At 41.8% G+C, this 14,847-nt stretch overlaps 1 protein-coding gene across 2 annotated transcripts in view; it reads left to right on the top strand.

The window, feature by feature from the left end:
- Positions 1-636: 636 nt before the first annotated feature.
- The window catches only part of DENND4A (DENN domain containing 4A), a 54,471-nt gene continuing 40,260 nt past the window's right edge, over positions 637-14,847 (top strand). Inside the window, exons 1-3 of one of the 2 annotated variants that reach the window (XM_069866377.1) lie at positions 637-732; positions 9,780-9,865; positions 14,229-14,558. In XM_069866377.1, coding sequence (XP_069722478.1) covers positions 14,251-14,558 — 308 coding nt within the window. In that variant the 5' untranslated portion in view covers positions 637-732; positions 9,780-9,865; positions 14,229-14,250. Of the gene's footprint in view, positions 733-1,172; positions 1,318-9,779; positions 9,866-14,228; positions 14,559-14,847 lie in introns of those variants that run through there. The other variant, XM_069866378.1, reaches the window with a different exon arrangement.

The following is a 14,847-nucleotide window of genomic DNA, read 5'->3' as shown; positions in this document are numbered from 1 at the left end:
CCCTTTCAAGATCAGCACACGGGTGGAAGGTTTTGAAGCCCAGGGCCGAGGTGCCAGCGGAGCAGCGTCAGTGTGAGAAGCAGGTCTCCTCTTGCTGCACCCAATCTCCCACTTTGCTCATGTCCTGCCTGCTCTTAGAGGATTATTTTTGTCTCGGGTTCCTCTCTAGACTTTGATGCAACAATCTACTGCGGGTTACATTAGGCCCGCACAAAATCCCTTTTTGCTTCTCTTCTGCTCTCCAGACACCCGGCAGCTCCTCGGAGCGCTGCAGGTGAGCTCAGACCCAGCATTCTGGGGCAGGAGATGAATTTCTGATTAAATGAGAAGTGCTCGGGAATAAAGATGCGCGGGGGGACTGGGGGGGGGGGTGGAGGGTGCCCAGTTCCCCCTCCCCGTCGAGGTTCAGGGCGGACGCCTCACAGCTCCCCGAAAAGAAAAGAGGGAGCCGACCCGGAGCCGCCCCTTCACCGCCCCCTTGCCGCGCGCCACGATCGCGGCGCAGCACCGCCCCGTGACAGCCAAGATGGCGGTGCCGGGAGGCGGCGCGGCGGGGAGGGGGGGTCCGACTTGAGACGCCCACACGGTGGGGGAGGTGGCCGCCGCGGGGATGAGATAAGGGGGCTCCCACACTTCTTTTACACCCCTCCTCTTCCCCCCACCAGCGCCGGAGGCTGGAGGCGCCGCCCGTTCCCCCGGCGAGGTGATCGCTGCAGAGCAGGGAGGCCGCGGGTAGGGGGCAACTTTCTCCTTTTCCCCTTGGTTTTCCCCCTTGTTTTCCCCCGCCCCCCGGTTTCCTCCCTTACTATTCCGTCTTCCTCCTCCGCCTTGGTTTGTGCTCCCCCCCTCACTTGGTGTCCAGTCTCCCCGATCCCCGTTTCCCCCGGGCTTCCCCCCTTTTCCCTCTTTTCCTCCTTGTTCCCCCTCTTACACACCCCCCAGTTTTTCGCCTTCTAGCCCCCTCCCCCCCCTCCCCAGTTTCCCCTTTTCCCTTGGTTGTCCCCCTCTTTCCCTCTCGTTTCCCCTCCCATCCCTTCTTGCCCTTGTTTTTCCCCCTTTCCCCCTTGATCACCCCTGGGCCAAAGCACGGTAGCCCAGCGCTCCGCAGGGCTCAGAGCTCCTGCCCCGCATGTTCCAGGGGCTGGGAGAGGAGGTCGGGGAAACCGTCCGGGGTGCGGGCTCCCCGCTTTAAACACGGGCTGCGTCAGCTGGGATCATCCATCCTGTGCCTGCCTGCTTCTACTGGGGCTTTCCCTTCGGCCCCACAGCCTGGGACGCCGCTTACCTGGATTAATGAAACGAGGCTTGGATACGATGGTAAAAATCAGCCCCTGACATTTTAATCTTTCGTTCTGTCGTGATGCCTGCATGTGGCACAAGTTGCTGCCTGGGTGATTATAGTATCCGGCAACTTCCTCGTGATTGTTCTTGTTCTGGAGTGGTTTCAAATGGGCTACGTTTAAAATCGTCCTGCATCTGAGAATGTCAATTTGTTAAAAATGAGGTCTTGATTTGGCACTTAGTTCTGAAGTTTAATCTTTTTTCAATTAACTGAGCAGAAGCATGGTATTCTGGACACCTTTTTACTTCATTTCACGATTTTTTCTGGAACTGTTGCTCAACTCGAGGTTTCCGTAAAGCATGCTACATTGCAGCACATAATCTTTCACTTTCTGAATGATTAAGCACAAATGTTTAATCTTGGCAAGTATCTGTAATGGTTTAGGAAAAACTAATTGAGTTAGTCTAGCCAAGGAAGGTTGAGGGGGAGTAAATGAATTATTTCTGGTTTGCGTGTCTGGCATGCAAGTCTGACTTTGTAAGAGCCTACCCTTTCTCTTTTCTTTTTAAAAAATTAATACATTGAGAGTATTGGTGAAACTCAGTCTTGCTTTTAGAGTGTTGAGGAGTCTGTAAGCTCGTTTAAAATGAATGTTAAAGTGGAACTGCATCTCTGGTGAAGGAAGCTTAGTTTTATAGGGGTAATTATGACTTGGCACTGAAATTGTTTAATTATCAAAAATAGAGTGTAAGAGTTCTTGCAGGTAGCTTTCGGGGAAGGGGAAAATCGCATGGAGCCTTAAAAAACGGAACAAAAAAGGTTTAACTTCTCTTGCAGCCTTAAGAGTTTGTGTGATATATGTCTTGCTTGTTCCAGAAGCATTAGGGTCCAGCTGGATGAGATGCTTTCCTCAAGTTTATGCTCAAAGGGCTCAAGGAGCCTTTGCTCCTTTGGAAAAGAACAGGCTTAACCCAGTGGCCTCTTCTAAATAGTGAATTTACTAGAAACTAGCACAAAAGGTAAGGTCTGATCTGCAAGCAGTAAGCCAAAAGGCACTGTGACAATATTTTAAAATAAAGGCTTACTTAGAAATATTTTTCATGGCAGGGGCTTAGAAGTGGATGATCTTTGAGGTCCCTTCCAATCCAAACCATTCTGTGTTTAAGCATGCTAATATGCTTGAGCTTTCCTACTTTTTATAGCAATATAGTTGCAGGTCTATGTTTCTGGTGAACAGTTTGTTCTATATGCTTTGTTTGGCTGTAACACCAGCTTAATGGAGTTTGTGTGTGCATTAAAGGCAATATTAGCAATTTTGTAGTTCAATAGCCAGAGTTAATTATTAGTTAGTGAAAGCATAAATATCGACATAGCCTGGCACATACTGCAGGGCTCAGGTGAGCGTAGCTGATTCAGGTCAAGCATTAGGAACAATGTAAATAACCTGGTCCTATTTAAGAGATGTGCCTGAAAGGGAAAAGTGAAGGTAGAGCCCAGAGCCCAGCTGGTGCTCGGCAGAGAGTGAGGGTGTCTCAGGAGCATATCCAACCCATACTGGCATTCTGTGTCATTCTTGCAAAGGAGTTGGGTGCACCACTGTTCAGAAGCCAGTCTGGCAGTTTTTAATCTACAGGATTTTGTGTTGAAGGGTTTGTTCATTTCTAGATAAATTCCTACTGTGCTGTGTGATAGGGAAAACTGCGTTGTGGCTCTTCAACAGAGAAAGGCAACATCCAAACCAAATAATGATAATGGGATTTGTAATCTTGAGGTTTTAAAAGTGGAAAAAGAAATTTGCACTGTCACTTTAATATTCAACATACCTTTTTGATTTCTATCATGCTTCCTAGCAACTGAATTGTAGTTAGTTTTGCAAGTCATAGTAGATTGAAATGCTTTTTATAACAGTGGCTGTAGAAACAGTTGCACTCTTCATCAAGCTCCAGCAGGTTGTGGAAAGGGAGTAGTAGAATAGCTACTTAGTCAAAACCTTTCTCAATCTTAAATACCTCCCGAAATGAAGACTTGTAGGAAGTCTTCTTTCCATTTATTGCCCTTTAGTCAACTTTGACCTTAATTTTTATGTATGTTGTGGGCCAAAAAATCGAAGGCTAAAATGTTGCACAATTTATTGGATTAAAAAAAAGAAAAGTCAGTATAACCTCATAACCTTGTTCGACCATCGTGTTTGAGGTGTTGGTGAGTTCCAGGCATCTTGCTGCTTGGCAAAGGGTTCCAGTAGCTCAGGTCTTGATACATCTGTACCTGTGGATTTGTTTTGATACTCCCTGGAAAGAACTGTAATGCTTCTTAAAAGGAGGGATAAAGGCCAAAAAAAAAAAAAGACACCAGAATAATTTCTATTTAAATGCCTTAACAAAACATGATGCAATCTATGTTGATTGTTTTATTTCCAGTATGATTCTCATATTTTTTAAAATACTTAAATTCAAATTTTTCTTATGCTGACACTCCAAAAAATCCCCCCCAAAACTCTGCCTCCCCCCTTCTTGCCTTTTAAGAACATTTAGCTTGAACTTGCATAAAAAGCAAGTGTGGAGGTGTGGTTTAGAGGGCGAAGTGGTACTTGGCCTTCTGCTTTAGCCATGCTGCGTGGTCCTAGGCAGGAGCACAGAAAAGCCCCTGCAATTTGTTCCCTTGGACATCAGTTCTGTATGTAAATAAAATTTGCTACTGCAAGCACAAGTAAGAATAGAAATTTTATGCCATTCTAAAAGCAGCAAATCCTCTACAAGCTCAAGCCAGTTGTGCCTTGCTTTAATTGAAGCTAGCTAACAGGTAGGAGATAAATATGTATAAACAGTGAATGCATCACTCCCTTTGAACGATTTAAAATCACCTGTTTCTGACAGTGGTACTGACCAAATAGTTACTCAAAGTGAATGAGGTTCTATGCTGTATTGTATAATAAACCTTGGATATTTTCTACTGTGCTTCAGCTCAGGCACCGTCTCTACCTAGTCTGGAAGCTTGTTCTATGTCTGATCTGAAAATACTCTGCTAATGTGCATACGCTTATAAAGTGCCCACACAGGCCATAGAGTCAGAATTACAGCGTGTAGTGAAGGCTGTGTGACACAGGGATGCTGAGAGGTGTGATCTGTAGCAGTCATTTTGGTGGCAGTCTGTGATGCAGAAATAGTCATTGGTAGTTCCCCAAAGAGCTCAGAAACTGTAGCAAGAGGAAATTGTGGAGAAGTGGAAATGAAAAACTTTGGAAAGTGTTGGCCCTGCTTTCTTAAATGGCATATTTTTACCTTTTCAATCGTGGATTAGATACTGAGCTACTGTAGAAGCTGAAATAGAGCAAAATTGAAGTAAGCAATAACAGGGACTGGAGGTAAAAGAAGGAACGATGATGTAAGAATATGTTGCAAAGAGTAAGGCTGAGTGTTAGAAGTTAGCCAGTTATATGCTTGCTATTTAATTTTTACTTTGAAAGTTGACTTTTAAATTTAGGTCAGAAAAAATCATTAATACTAATTAATCAAATTATTTGTATTTAGCCATCTAAAGTAGAAGTGGACAAGCAATAAGTGTTGTCTAGGTTGTATGCATGTATATGCAAATGAAAAAGTCCCAAGAGAAAACCCCCATTTTTTGTGTGTGTGTTATGAAAATAAAGAGGAGGGGATTGTAGGCTGGGCTCTTGAGTTTGGTTTGTGCCTTGAGCTTCAGAAGAAATTTGTGAGCTTAAGGAATTGCTCTTAGTTGTACAACTGAAAACAGGATCTGGTCCAGCTATGACAGCTTCTGTACATCAGGAAGTTTGTCTGCATGATGCTTTGATTATAAAAATGTGGCAAAAGAGACAACGCTGTTCAGGTCTTGCAAGTGCAAAAGTAATCAGTATGTATGCTGGATGGTGAGAATTTGTTCTGTAGTATACTAGGAGCAAAACCTTCTGTGGTTATTACTTTCCTCGTAATACTTGGCACATAAGGTGACTCTTGCTGACTTGGTATGCTCCATTGCTTCTTTTAAGGGTGCAGTTATTGGCCCAAAAGATGGGGAGGAGTTTTTAAGATGTGCCTGTTCTATGTTAAAGAGGTATTTTCAGATAGCTTTGGAATCCTGAAGCGGTAGTTACATTAGCATATCATTGTACTGCAGCTAATTTACTGTCATTGTTGGGGGGGGGGGGGGGGGGGGGGGGCGGAACACTACCCTGAAGTTGTTTTGTAGTGCTTTGCCAGCTAGCACAGACAGAAGAGTGTCATGGCAATGCATGTGAGTTGATAGATTTATTTGTCGCTGGACTGCTACGTTACATCCACTATGTAGATGATGACCGTTTTTCTAACTGGATGTAGAGATTTAGTAGATCAGGGAGGTATTCAGTGTTATCTCCCCATTATAGTCAGTGTTATCTCCCCATTAAACCTTTCCAGTGTGGTGTGGATCATCTGCAAATGGCAGTTACAAGCCCAGCAGTTGCAAGCTTTGCACGTCATTCACTCAGTGCCTGTAATTTGCAGCACAGCTGAGTCCAGTTTTCTTACCTTACAGGACATTTTTGCTGTCCAGAGGCAAAAAGAGTGTCAAATGTTCCAAGTCACAATTAAGGTGTATTTCAAAATATAGCAAAAACCATAGAAACAATTCCCAATCACCTTTCCCCCCACCACACTATGAATTAAAAATTTTTATTTGGATAGAGAATGGCTTCAAAACAAAACTGAAGTTGGCATGCGTGTCCAAACGTGGCTGAGTGACAGCTGCGTCTGTCACTCTTGGTTGATGAATTTTGAAATTTTCAGTGACAGACTTGGGATTTGAAGCTCAATATTGGAAGATCTGCTGCTCTTGTTTGCCTTTATCTACTGTGCCAGGGAAAACGGAATATTGTATTTGGGAGAGTTCTTCCTTTAAAAAATTGTTGTATAATAAGTAGTTGTACCAAAAACATGCACTAGCTGCCCTCCTGAGTTTTGTTTTGGATGATGTAATATTTACATTTTATAGTGCTTACTTTGGCTTCCATCCCCCTCATTTGCTATAAATTGTTTTCTGCATCCCTCCCTACAAACACAGCGGTACTTTAGAAATTGTTTCTATTCTGCAAGTGTAAGACTTGGTGAGTGATAATGGGAAGTAGAGAATATATAGGAAATGCTTGATCTCTCCCTCAGGGTAAAGTCTCCTCCTTCTTGCCTTCTCTCTGCCAGTTATTCTGCTCCCTTCTCTAAGCTTTGATACTCTGATGGCTGGTTCTTGCTGACTGACTGTAGCAATCCCACTGAATCTAGATTAGCCTCTAAATTTAAGCCTAATTTTTCTTTCTTCCTAGGCATTGTTGAAAAAAATCTGCTTGTCCTTCAGTTCTTGGCCTGCATTCCTTTTTTCTGCTCCCAAACTCATGGTCTTGTGTTCTGTCCCTGCCTTCTTATCCAGCACTTTTCTGTTTCCGGGGCACCTCCTAGAGATCTTTTGTTGCCAGGTTTTCTGAGCTCTCTGGATGGTCTCTTCAGCTGTTTGGATCAAGGAATGTTAACCATGAGTTGCTACAGATGACTGCATATGGGCCTGCAAAACACTTCTTAGCAATTCTGGTCTAGTGAAGTAGGGGCTGAACAATGTTGGGGCTTCTTGTGTTTTGGTTTGTTTGTTGTTTTTTTTTATATTCCAGTATGTTTCTTAGCACCAGTACTGCTATTGGTGTAGCACCAAAGGGAGCTTAGTGACTTGTTAGTTACTGTGTTGCTTAACATTATTGAGTACAAACATATGCAATAGGGTCTAAAAAGTAGTGCAATTGATCCTTTTAACTCTGTTTGTTAGTAACTTTCTCTGTTGCTGTCACTTGTTTAACTGTAGCCCTTGAAAATGTGAAAAAAAAGTAAGTAGAGATAATGTCCTACTACATACAAAAATGCTATGAAAAATCTGAGTTGTATTTGGGTAATTATATAGGTCCTTTGCACCGTGTTTTTTGGACAAGTAGAATCATAGAATCACAGAATTGCTTGGTTGGAAAAGACCTTTGAGATCGTTGAGTCCGACCGTGCCTGTCCACTACTAAACCATATCCCTGAGCAACTCACCTTTTTAACACCTCCAGGGAAGGGGACTCCACCGCCTCCCTGGGCAGCCTCTGACAGTGCCTGATAATGCTTTCGGTGAAGAAATTTTTCCTGATGTCTTATCTGAACCTGCCCTGGCATAACTTGGGGCCATTTCCTCTTATCCTATCTCCTGTCACTTGGGAGAAGAGACCAACCCCACCTCGCTATAACCTTGTTTCAGGCAGTTGTAGACAGGACTCCCCTCAGTCTCATTTTCTGTGGGCTAAACAACCACAGATCCCTCAGCTGCTCCCCATAACCCTTGTTCTCCAGCCCCTTCCCCAGCTCTGTCTCTGGCTGAGCTCCAGCCCCTCAATGTCCTTCTGGTAGTGAAGGGCACAAAACTGAACACAGGACAAGGTGTGGCCTCAACACTTCCCTGTTCTTGCTGGCCACACTGTTTCTGATACAGGCCAGGATGCTGTTGGCTTGCTTGGCCACCTGGGCCACTGCTGACTTGTTTTCAGCCAGCTGTCAAACAACACACCCAGGTCCTTCTCTGCCATGCAAAGGGATGCTTTCCACTGGCTTGTGTTTCTCAAAGCCTCATCCAGCCTGGCCTTGAATGCCTCCAGAGAGGCAGCGGCCATGATTTCTCTGGGCAACCTGTGCCGGTGCCTCATCACTCTCACAGGAAAACATTTCTTCCTAATGTCTCATTTAAACCTCTCCTCTTTCAGCTTAAAAGTGTTCCACCTCATTCTGTCCCTGCACTCTGAGATAATGAACCTCCCTGCTGCAGTCCCCTTTGAGTACTGTAAGGCTGCTATAAGGTCTCCCTGTAGACCTGTTAGTAGATCTTTTAATTGATAGGCAGAGGACAACAAAGTACATCTAAGTACACTTTACAGCCTGCAAGTACACTGGCAGTGGTTCTCACTCAGTACCTTGTGATGCTTAAAAGTCTAGTTTTTTTTTCTTCCCTTTAACTCTCCTCATTGGCTTTCCAGATTGTTGACTAGGAAAACTATTTTATAAAGTCTCTATGGGGAAATTATTCATGTGTTAATGCTGTTTATTTCTTAGACATCTTTCAGCTGTGTTTGAGGTCTGCAGGTGATCTCAAAAATTATAATTTCTGACAATCCTGGAAATTTTGTATTACAGATCAGATCGTTAGACAGAAATGCGTCCTGCCACTGTGTATGCTCTCTTACTTTGGTGTAAAAACGTTTAAAGTTAGTTGCTGGAGAGTAGCTGCCTGTGACTGGTACTGGTCTACAGTGCTGTGTGGATTGGAAAGACTTGGAGCAGGGCTGGCTTCGCTCTCTAGGCTGTCACCTCTCCACTTGATGCTGCAGGAGTAATGAACAAACAGTGCTGATTGCTTCTGCCTGATCTGAAATAAGTTCTTTTGTACCTCAGGGTTATGAACAGACCCTTGAACTGTATTCCCAAAAATATAATTCTGGTAGTCTAGTGTGGGGTCTTTTTTCCCCAAAATTTTTCCACTGGAGGAATAGAAGCAAAACTTTCATCGTTTGCATAAACCCTCCTGCGATGCAATTCTTCCCAGCCTTGCTTATGTTACACTTTGTTTTCTGAGGTCTCACAGTAATCGTCTAAGACTGTTCTCCAAGTCTTGGCAAATAGAAGCCTCGTTTAGACAAAGTTTATTTTTGGCTACAGCCTTGCTGATGCTGATGAGTCATTCTGGGAGACTGAAGTCTGAACGTGTCTCCAGTGACGTGCTCTCTTCCATTCTGTGGTGGAAAGCTTTGCTTCAAAATGCTAAATTGCATCACAGGCTGCCTAGCCTACAAGTGCCTCGATAAAACACAAGCTCAAGCTGTCTGTGGTCATATTGGTATTTACAAGCCAATTATGTTGCACCTGAAGAGAAATAGTGAATCTTGACACTAAATGACAAGGAGATTTTAACTAACTGCAAGAACTGGAAATTGGGTGGATGGAAGAGTACATACATATTGTGTAGGGAGAAGGACCTGCTTTAATATCAGAATCTTACAATGAGGAACAATGTATTAAAGTAGACTTTGAAGAGTTGTTGAGCTAAAAGAGCACTTTCATAGCTGGCTAACACCTGTGAAGAGACATGGAAGGTATTTATTATCAGAGAATAGAGGAAGAGATTAAATAATTTGAAGAGGCCAGCTCAAACGTTCTTTGATTTTTGTTTTTTGGGTTTTTTTTTTTCCAAAGCATTAAATGTATTGTTATTTGCATTCTCAAAATATCAGTGCAGCATAAAACTTGAGGTTTTGTTTCTTCCGTTCTAAATCTGATCTCACAACTTTAAAAATAAAAAAGAAATATAACCTTGTCGTAGCAAGGGAGCCCTACAACAATTCACAATGCTCATTTAATGTGACTGATGCAGTGGAGTGTGCAGTAAGTAAGTTTCAACAAGTACATTGTTTAATTCTTCTTTTTTTTTACTATTTCTGTAGGGAATGAATCTTTAACAAGAGATCTCTGTTAAAGCCTCGCTAACAGCAAGAGAGGCAAAGTGTAGAAGCAATGCCCTGATGAAAAGGTAGGGAACATATCATGAAAGTTTTCAAAAGGCTTGTGTTCTGACTTGAGAGAATTCCTGTGATATTTGAGGTGCTTCTGCTTTGTTCCTGGGATTGTTTGCTTGCTATGAGGAAAATACTGTGGAGTGAAAAAGGCTTGTTTGTCACTTTTGCCAGGCAACTTTGGAGGCACCGGAATGGGGTAAAGGTTTTTGTCTGGGTAGCTGCAGTTATTCAAATGTTCTCTAGACTGTTGAGCTCTCATGTGATCTGTGCAGCATTAGGGCTGAGAAGAGGTTCTGAGTAGCCATGGTAGGATTGACTGATCCCATTAACTTCATTTTGCTCTTGCATGACTTGCCTCTACAATCCCATGGGTTGGGAACACACTTCAGCAGGGTGATGCAACAGCGCACACAAGACTGAATTGCTGGGGACTGTTAGAATTTACTGGCAGTTTTTAAAAATCAGCCAGCGATTTGTCTGTCTGCTCTTCATGTGGCTTCAGAGGAAGGAACTTCTTGGAATGGGATTATGTAATGAATTCTTTAAAAGTAAAAAATCCCCCTTTTCAGTAAATCTTTGAATTGTTTTAAGAAAGGTGTGTTACAGAACCCTGCACTGGTTCACAATCTACGCTAGGAGACACTTGTTCCTTCTCTACAAACAGAACATCTCTTTGGCGTTGGGCTAAGTAGAATGCCACCTGCTTTAGACAGATAGTGAACCTAATAAGGTACTCAATAAGCCATTTAATATTCTCAAAGAAAAATGCAGGAAGGAATGGGAATGAAGACAAGGAAGATCAAAAGATTACAAGGGAGCTGTATTTGTGTCTGTCAGAGGGGGAGTAGTGATGCTGTTCTAATGGAGTCAGATAGTCCTTTTCTTCTGACTGTCTTTCACAGGTCATGTGTCTCTCGAACAAGCAAAAAGCGTACAAGTAAACCCTTTTTGCTCTCTGGGAAATCTGGCTCCTGGAAAGAAGCTGGCACTGCTACAGCAGTTCTGGTCTGCAGCCCAGAGGTACCTGGGCTTACAAGTAACTTACAAGTTACCTCTATGAAAGTCTGAGAGTAGGAGCAAGTTGTATGAATTATGTCAATATTTTATTCCTTGGAAACGGTGTGGTATAGCTATAGTAAACTCTGTACTTCATGAAACATCATGCGTTTTACTGCTGCACGGATGGAGTATGTGGCACATCCTCATTAGTTCTGGTCAATTGGTGAGGAAAAAGCTGATGTGTACTTCCCTCATATAGTATTTGAATGAAAAAATGTGATCTCTTCAAAAAGCTTTTTAGTCATTTTATCTGAATGTGTGAGCTGGTATAAAATCATGCGTTTCAGTTTTTGTTTGCTTTCTATCTGAGAGTTGCAGGTAGTTCATAGCAAATAGAAAAAACTTCGTTGGAAGCAAAATAAGTTAGTGTGTGTGCTGCTCTTTCTGAATTCAGTGGTAAGATCAAAGTCCCACTGGTATTTTATTTATCACAAAAGAGTTAGCCATTTGGAACTCCTGTAAACCTCTCAATCATATTTCCCATAACAGCAGATTGGTTTGGGCTTTGCAGCAGGCTGGTTCCCTTTTAACATTAGGAATAGATCTATAGTGTTAGATCACAAAGCTGATTTTTCAGATTAATCTCTTTTGCACAGTCCCTAAAACGCCAGCACCCATGACTTACAACACCAGTGACAGACAATGAAAATTATTCGTTGCTGTTTCCTGAATGTTTATGGAGAAATACAATGATATTTAAAAAATTGCATTGAACAAACAATGAAACAGAGTTTAGTCTTCATTGTTCAGCAGATTAATCAAGGTAGTAGTTTGTGAATCTGTGGCAGAATTATCTGATTGTTTCCCCTGTTCCCATATTTTTAGAAATGGTAAAAGGTCCTTTTTTCTCCCATATATACATAGTCATGATCTGCAAAGTCTCTGTTTTCAGTACATTCCTAAAGTCAGTTTGCTATTTGCAAGGACATTTTGTTTCTTATTGATGTTTATGGAGTTTAATTTATAGTGGTGGTAATTAGATGCAGTCCATTCAAAATTATTGTCACGACGCGGCTCAAAGACTGTGTATTGCACTTGATTCCAGGGGCTTTTCTAGAGATTCTTTATGATCCCATGGCACTGACTTCAAAGCACAGCCTTTCGTCCCCAGGTGGCTGAAGTACAGAGCAGTGCTAGTAGCTGCTTCTTGGGGTGGCACTGCTAATGTTGGGTTTCAGCTGGGACTTGCTGCTCTGTGCAATGTGACTTCACTTCTGTTGTGGGGTTTTTTTCTGGAAGTTGACTTGTAGTGCTTTCTGATGTATGTAATGATAACGTTCTTAATGGTAAGAGTTTCTGCTGAAATTTTTTTCAGATTCATCAGTTTACAGGAAATTACTCTTCACAGAATGATTATTTGACACTGAATTACTTGACACTCACATTGTATACCTTCTTTCTGGGGCTTTTTAACATAAAGGTTGCATAAATGTGCTCTCGGAGTAAACAGATGTTGAAAAGTTGAGTATCAGAGTAGTTCTAGTAGAGTCTGAATCAGCCTGAATGAAATACCACTGAATTGTTTGATATCTTCTGCATTTTATCCCATTTTCAGTTGCAAACCTTTGTATCAGAAGGTAGAGATCTAAAGGGATGATGCATGAGCGACTAAGCCTTTTTTTCTCCCTTCTCTAAAAGCTGCATTAGATTATGAAAGTCTTGCTGATTTGTGTATTACTTGCTCTAACCTTAAGAAGCAAATTTGTGTGATAGCAGGTGTTTGTATGCAGAGGGTTCTAATTTTAACTGCCTCTAAATGTGGAGAACTTGTCCCAGTTTTCTTGAAACTACTTATGTGAATAAATGAGTCTTTGAATTTAAGACTTTTGGTATAACCATAATATGAAATAATTAGTAGTGAGGCTTAAATTGTGAAGTAGGTGCTGAAGTTAATTTACCACATTGGTAGCAATTTGTAAAGAATTGTTTTATTGATATCTTCCAGGAAGACAGAATGTAATTTCCCAATTCAGTGTGTCTAGAACAGCAGGACTGTATTTCTTCTCCTTATGAAAAAATTGATGTGGTCATGAATGGTTTTTTTGACAGTAGTTTGTAGTACATTTTGTGTATACATTTTGTGTAAAACCTGGTGTATTGCTGGCTATGGATGGGTTGCATATTAAGGATTTGAGCCCCAAAACACTAAAAATGGTATTAACTTTTAGCCTGCAAAAATACTCCAAGAAGATCTGGTCTTGGTATCTGATTGTTCTGGTTTCAGCTGGGGTAGAGTTAATTTTCTTCCTAGCAGCTGGTTCCTAGCACAGTGTTTTGGATTTAGTATGACAATAATGTTGATAATGCAGTGATGTTTTAGTTGTTGCTAAGTCAAGGACTCTTCAGTTTCCCATGTTCTGCAAGCGAGGAGGTGCACAAGAAGCTGGGAGGGAGCACAGCCAGGAGACCTGACCCAAACTAGCAAAAGGATATTCTATACTATATGACATCACGCTCAGTATATACACTGGGGATGGGGATGTGCCTAGAATGTTGTGATTGCTGCTTAGGAATGGGCTGGGCATTGGTCAGCAGCTGGTGAGGTGAGAAATTGCATTGAGCATTGCTCATTTTGTATATTCCATTATTACAATTATTATTATTAATGTATTCCTTTGCATTATCCCTTTGTCTTTATCCCAACCCACAAGCTCTACTTTTTTTTGCCAGTTCTCTTCTCCATCCCACTGAGGCGGTGGGGAGGAGGAGAGGAATAAGCAAGTGGCTGTGTGGTGTTCAGTTGCTGGCTGGGGGTAAGCCACAAGGCATGTGAAATCCCATAGGGTGAGGTGGCTGCAAATATTATAGTTGTATCTGTAGAATAATCAAGACAGGCTTTGAATATGTTTAATATTCAGGAAGCAAATGAACTGCAGATTGTACCTTAGAAGATCCTTTGTCATCATGAACATACTGCAGTAATAGGCTGTATGCAAAATAGGTGAGAACTACGTTTTGGCTCTGCTGTGAGCTTGAGGTAGTGAATTATTTGCAAAGCTTTGCACAGTATTTTGCTGTTACTGTTCTTGTTGGCTCAGCTGCTCTGGTGTGTAAGTTAAGCAAAAGAGGCTACTTGGGTTTTCCATTCCAAGATTTAACAATTAGCTCTCCTGATTATGGGTCAGAATTCCAAATTGGAAAGTTAGTGATTAGAAGTGAAAAATATTCCATGATCTGATGATTAATCTCTTTTGTATTCTTCTATTGTGGTCTCACTTACATTATTGCAAGTTTTCTGTTTTTAAAAATAAACACTATTTTATTGTTTCTGGTATCTTATTTCATTTAAAAATACTGATATCTATTTTTTCTTACCAGTTATAACATCTTGTAATGGAAGATGGAAGACAAGGGGGCTCGTGTTGCTGACTACTTTGTTGTCGCGGGATTAACAGATATTTCAAAACCACTGGAGGAAGAAATCCACTTCAATGATGCTTGCCATAAAATCGCTAAACCAAAAGAACCTGTTACAGATGTAACAGTAATTAATAAATCTCTGGGGGAGGAAGTTCCTCAGGGGTATAAATGCATAGATGTTACTCCCTCAGGACTGTCTGCAGATCTCAATAACGGTAGCCTTGTAGGACCGCAAATATACCTTTGCTATCGCCGAGGAAGGGATAAGCCTCCACTTACTGATCTGGGGTGAGTGTTTTTTCTGTTGCAGTAGGTGATTTTGTCAGTTTCATATGACTAATGAGGAAATAAAGGTGATTTGTTGGAATACCATACTTTTAAAATGTAAGGCAAAACTGTAAAAGTTTGTTGACTTGAGCATGCTGTAACCCAGTGTGGTAGGCAAAATGCATGATGGCTGGATTTTACTGACAGATGTAACCCTTTGCATTTTGGAGTTTTCAGAAGCATTTAGAATTTTCAATGTAAGTAATTTGCTTGAGATAAGATGCTTAACCTATTTAATACAGATTGAAAA

Source organism: Phaenicophaeus curvirostris, chromosome 12, assembly GCF_032191515.1.
Source record: "Phaenicophaeus curvirostris isolate KB17595 chromosome 12, BPBGC_Pcur_1.0, whole genome shotgun sequence".
NCBI classification, from domain to species: Eukaryota; Metazoa; Chordata; class Aves; order Cuculiformes; family Cuculidae; genus Phaenicophaeus; species Phaenicophaeus curvirostris.
This window is presented reverse-complemented; position numbering and strand designations above follow the sequence as displayed.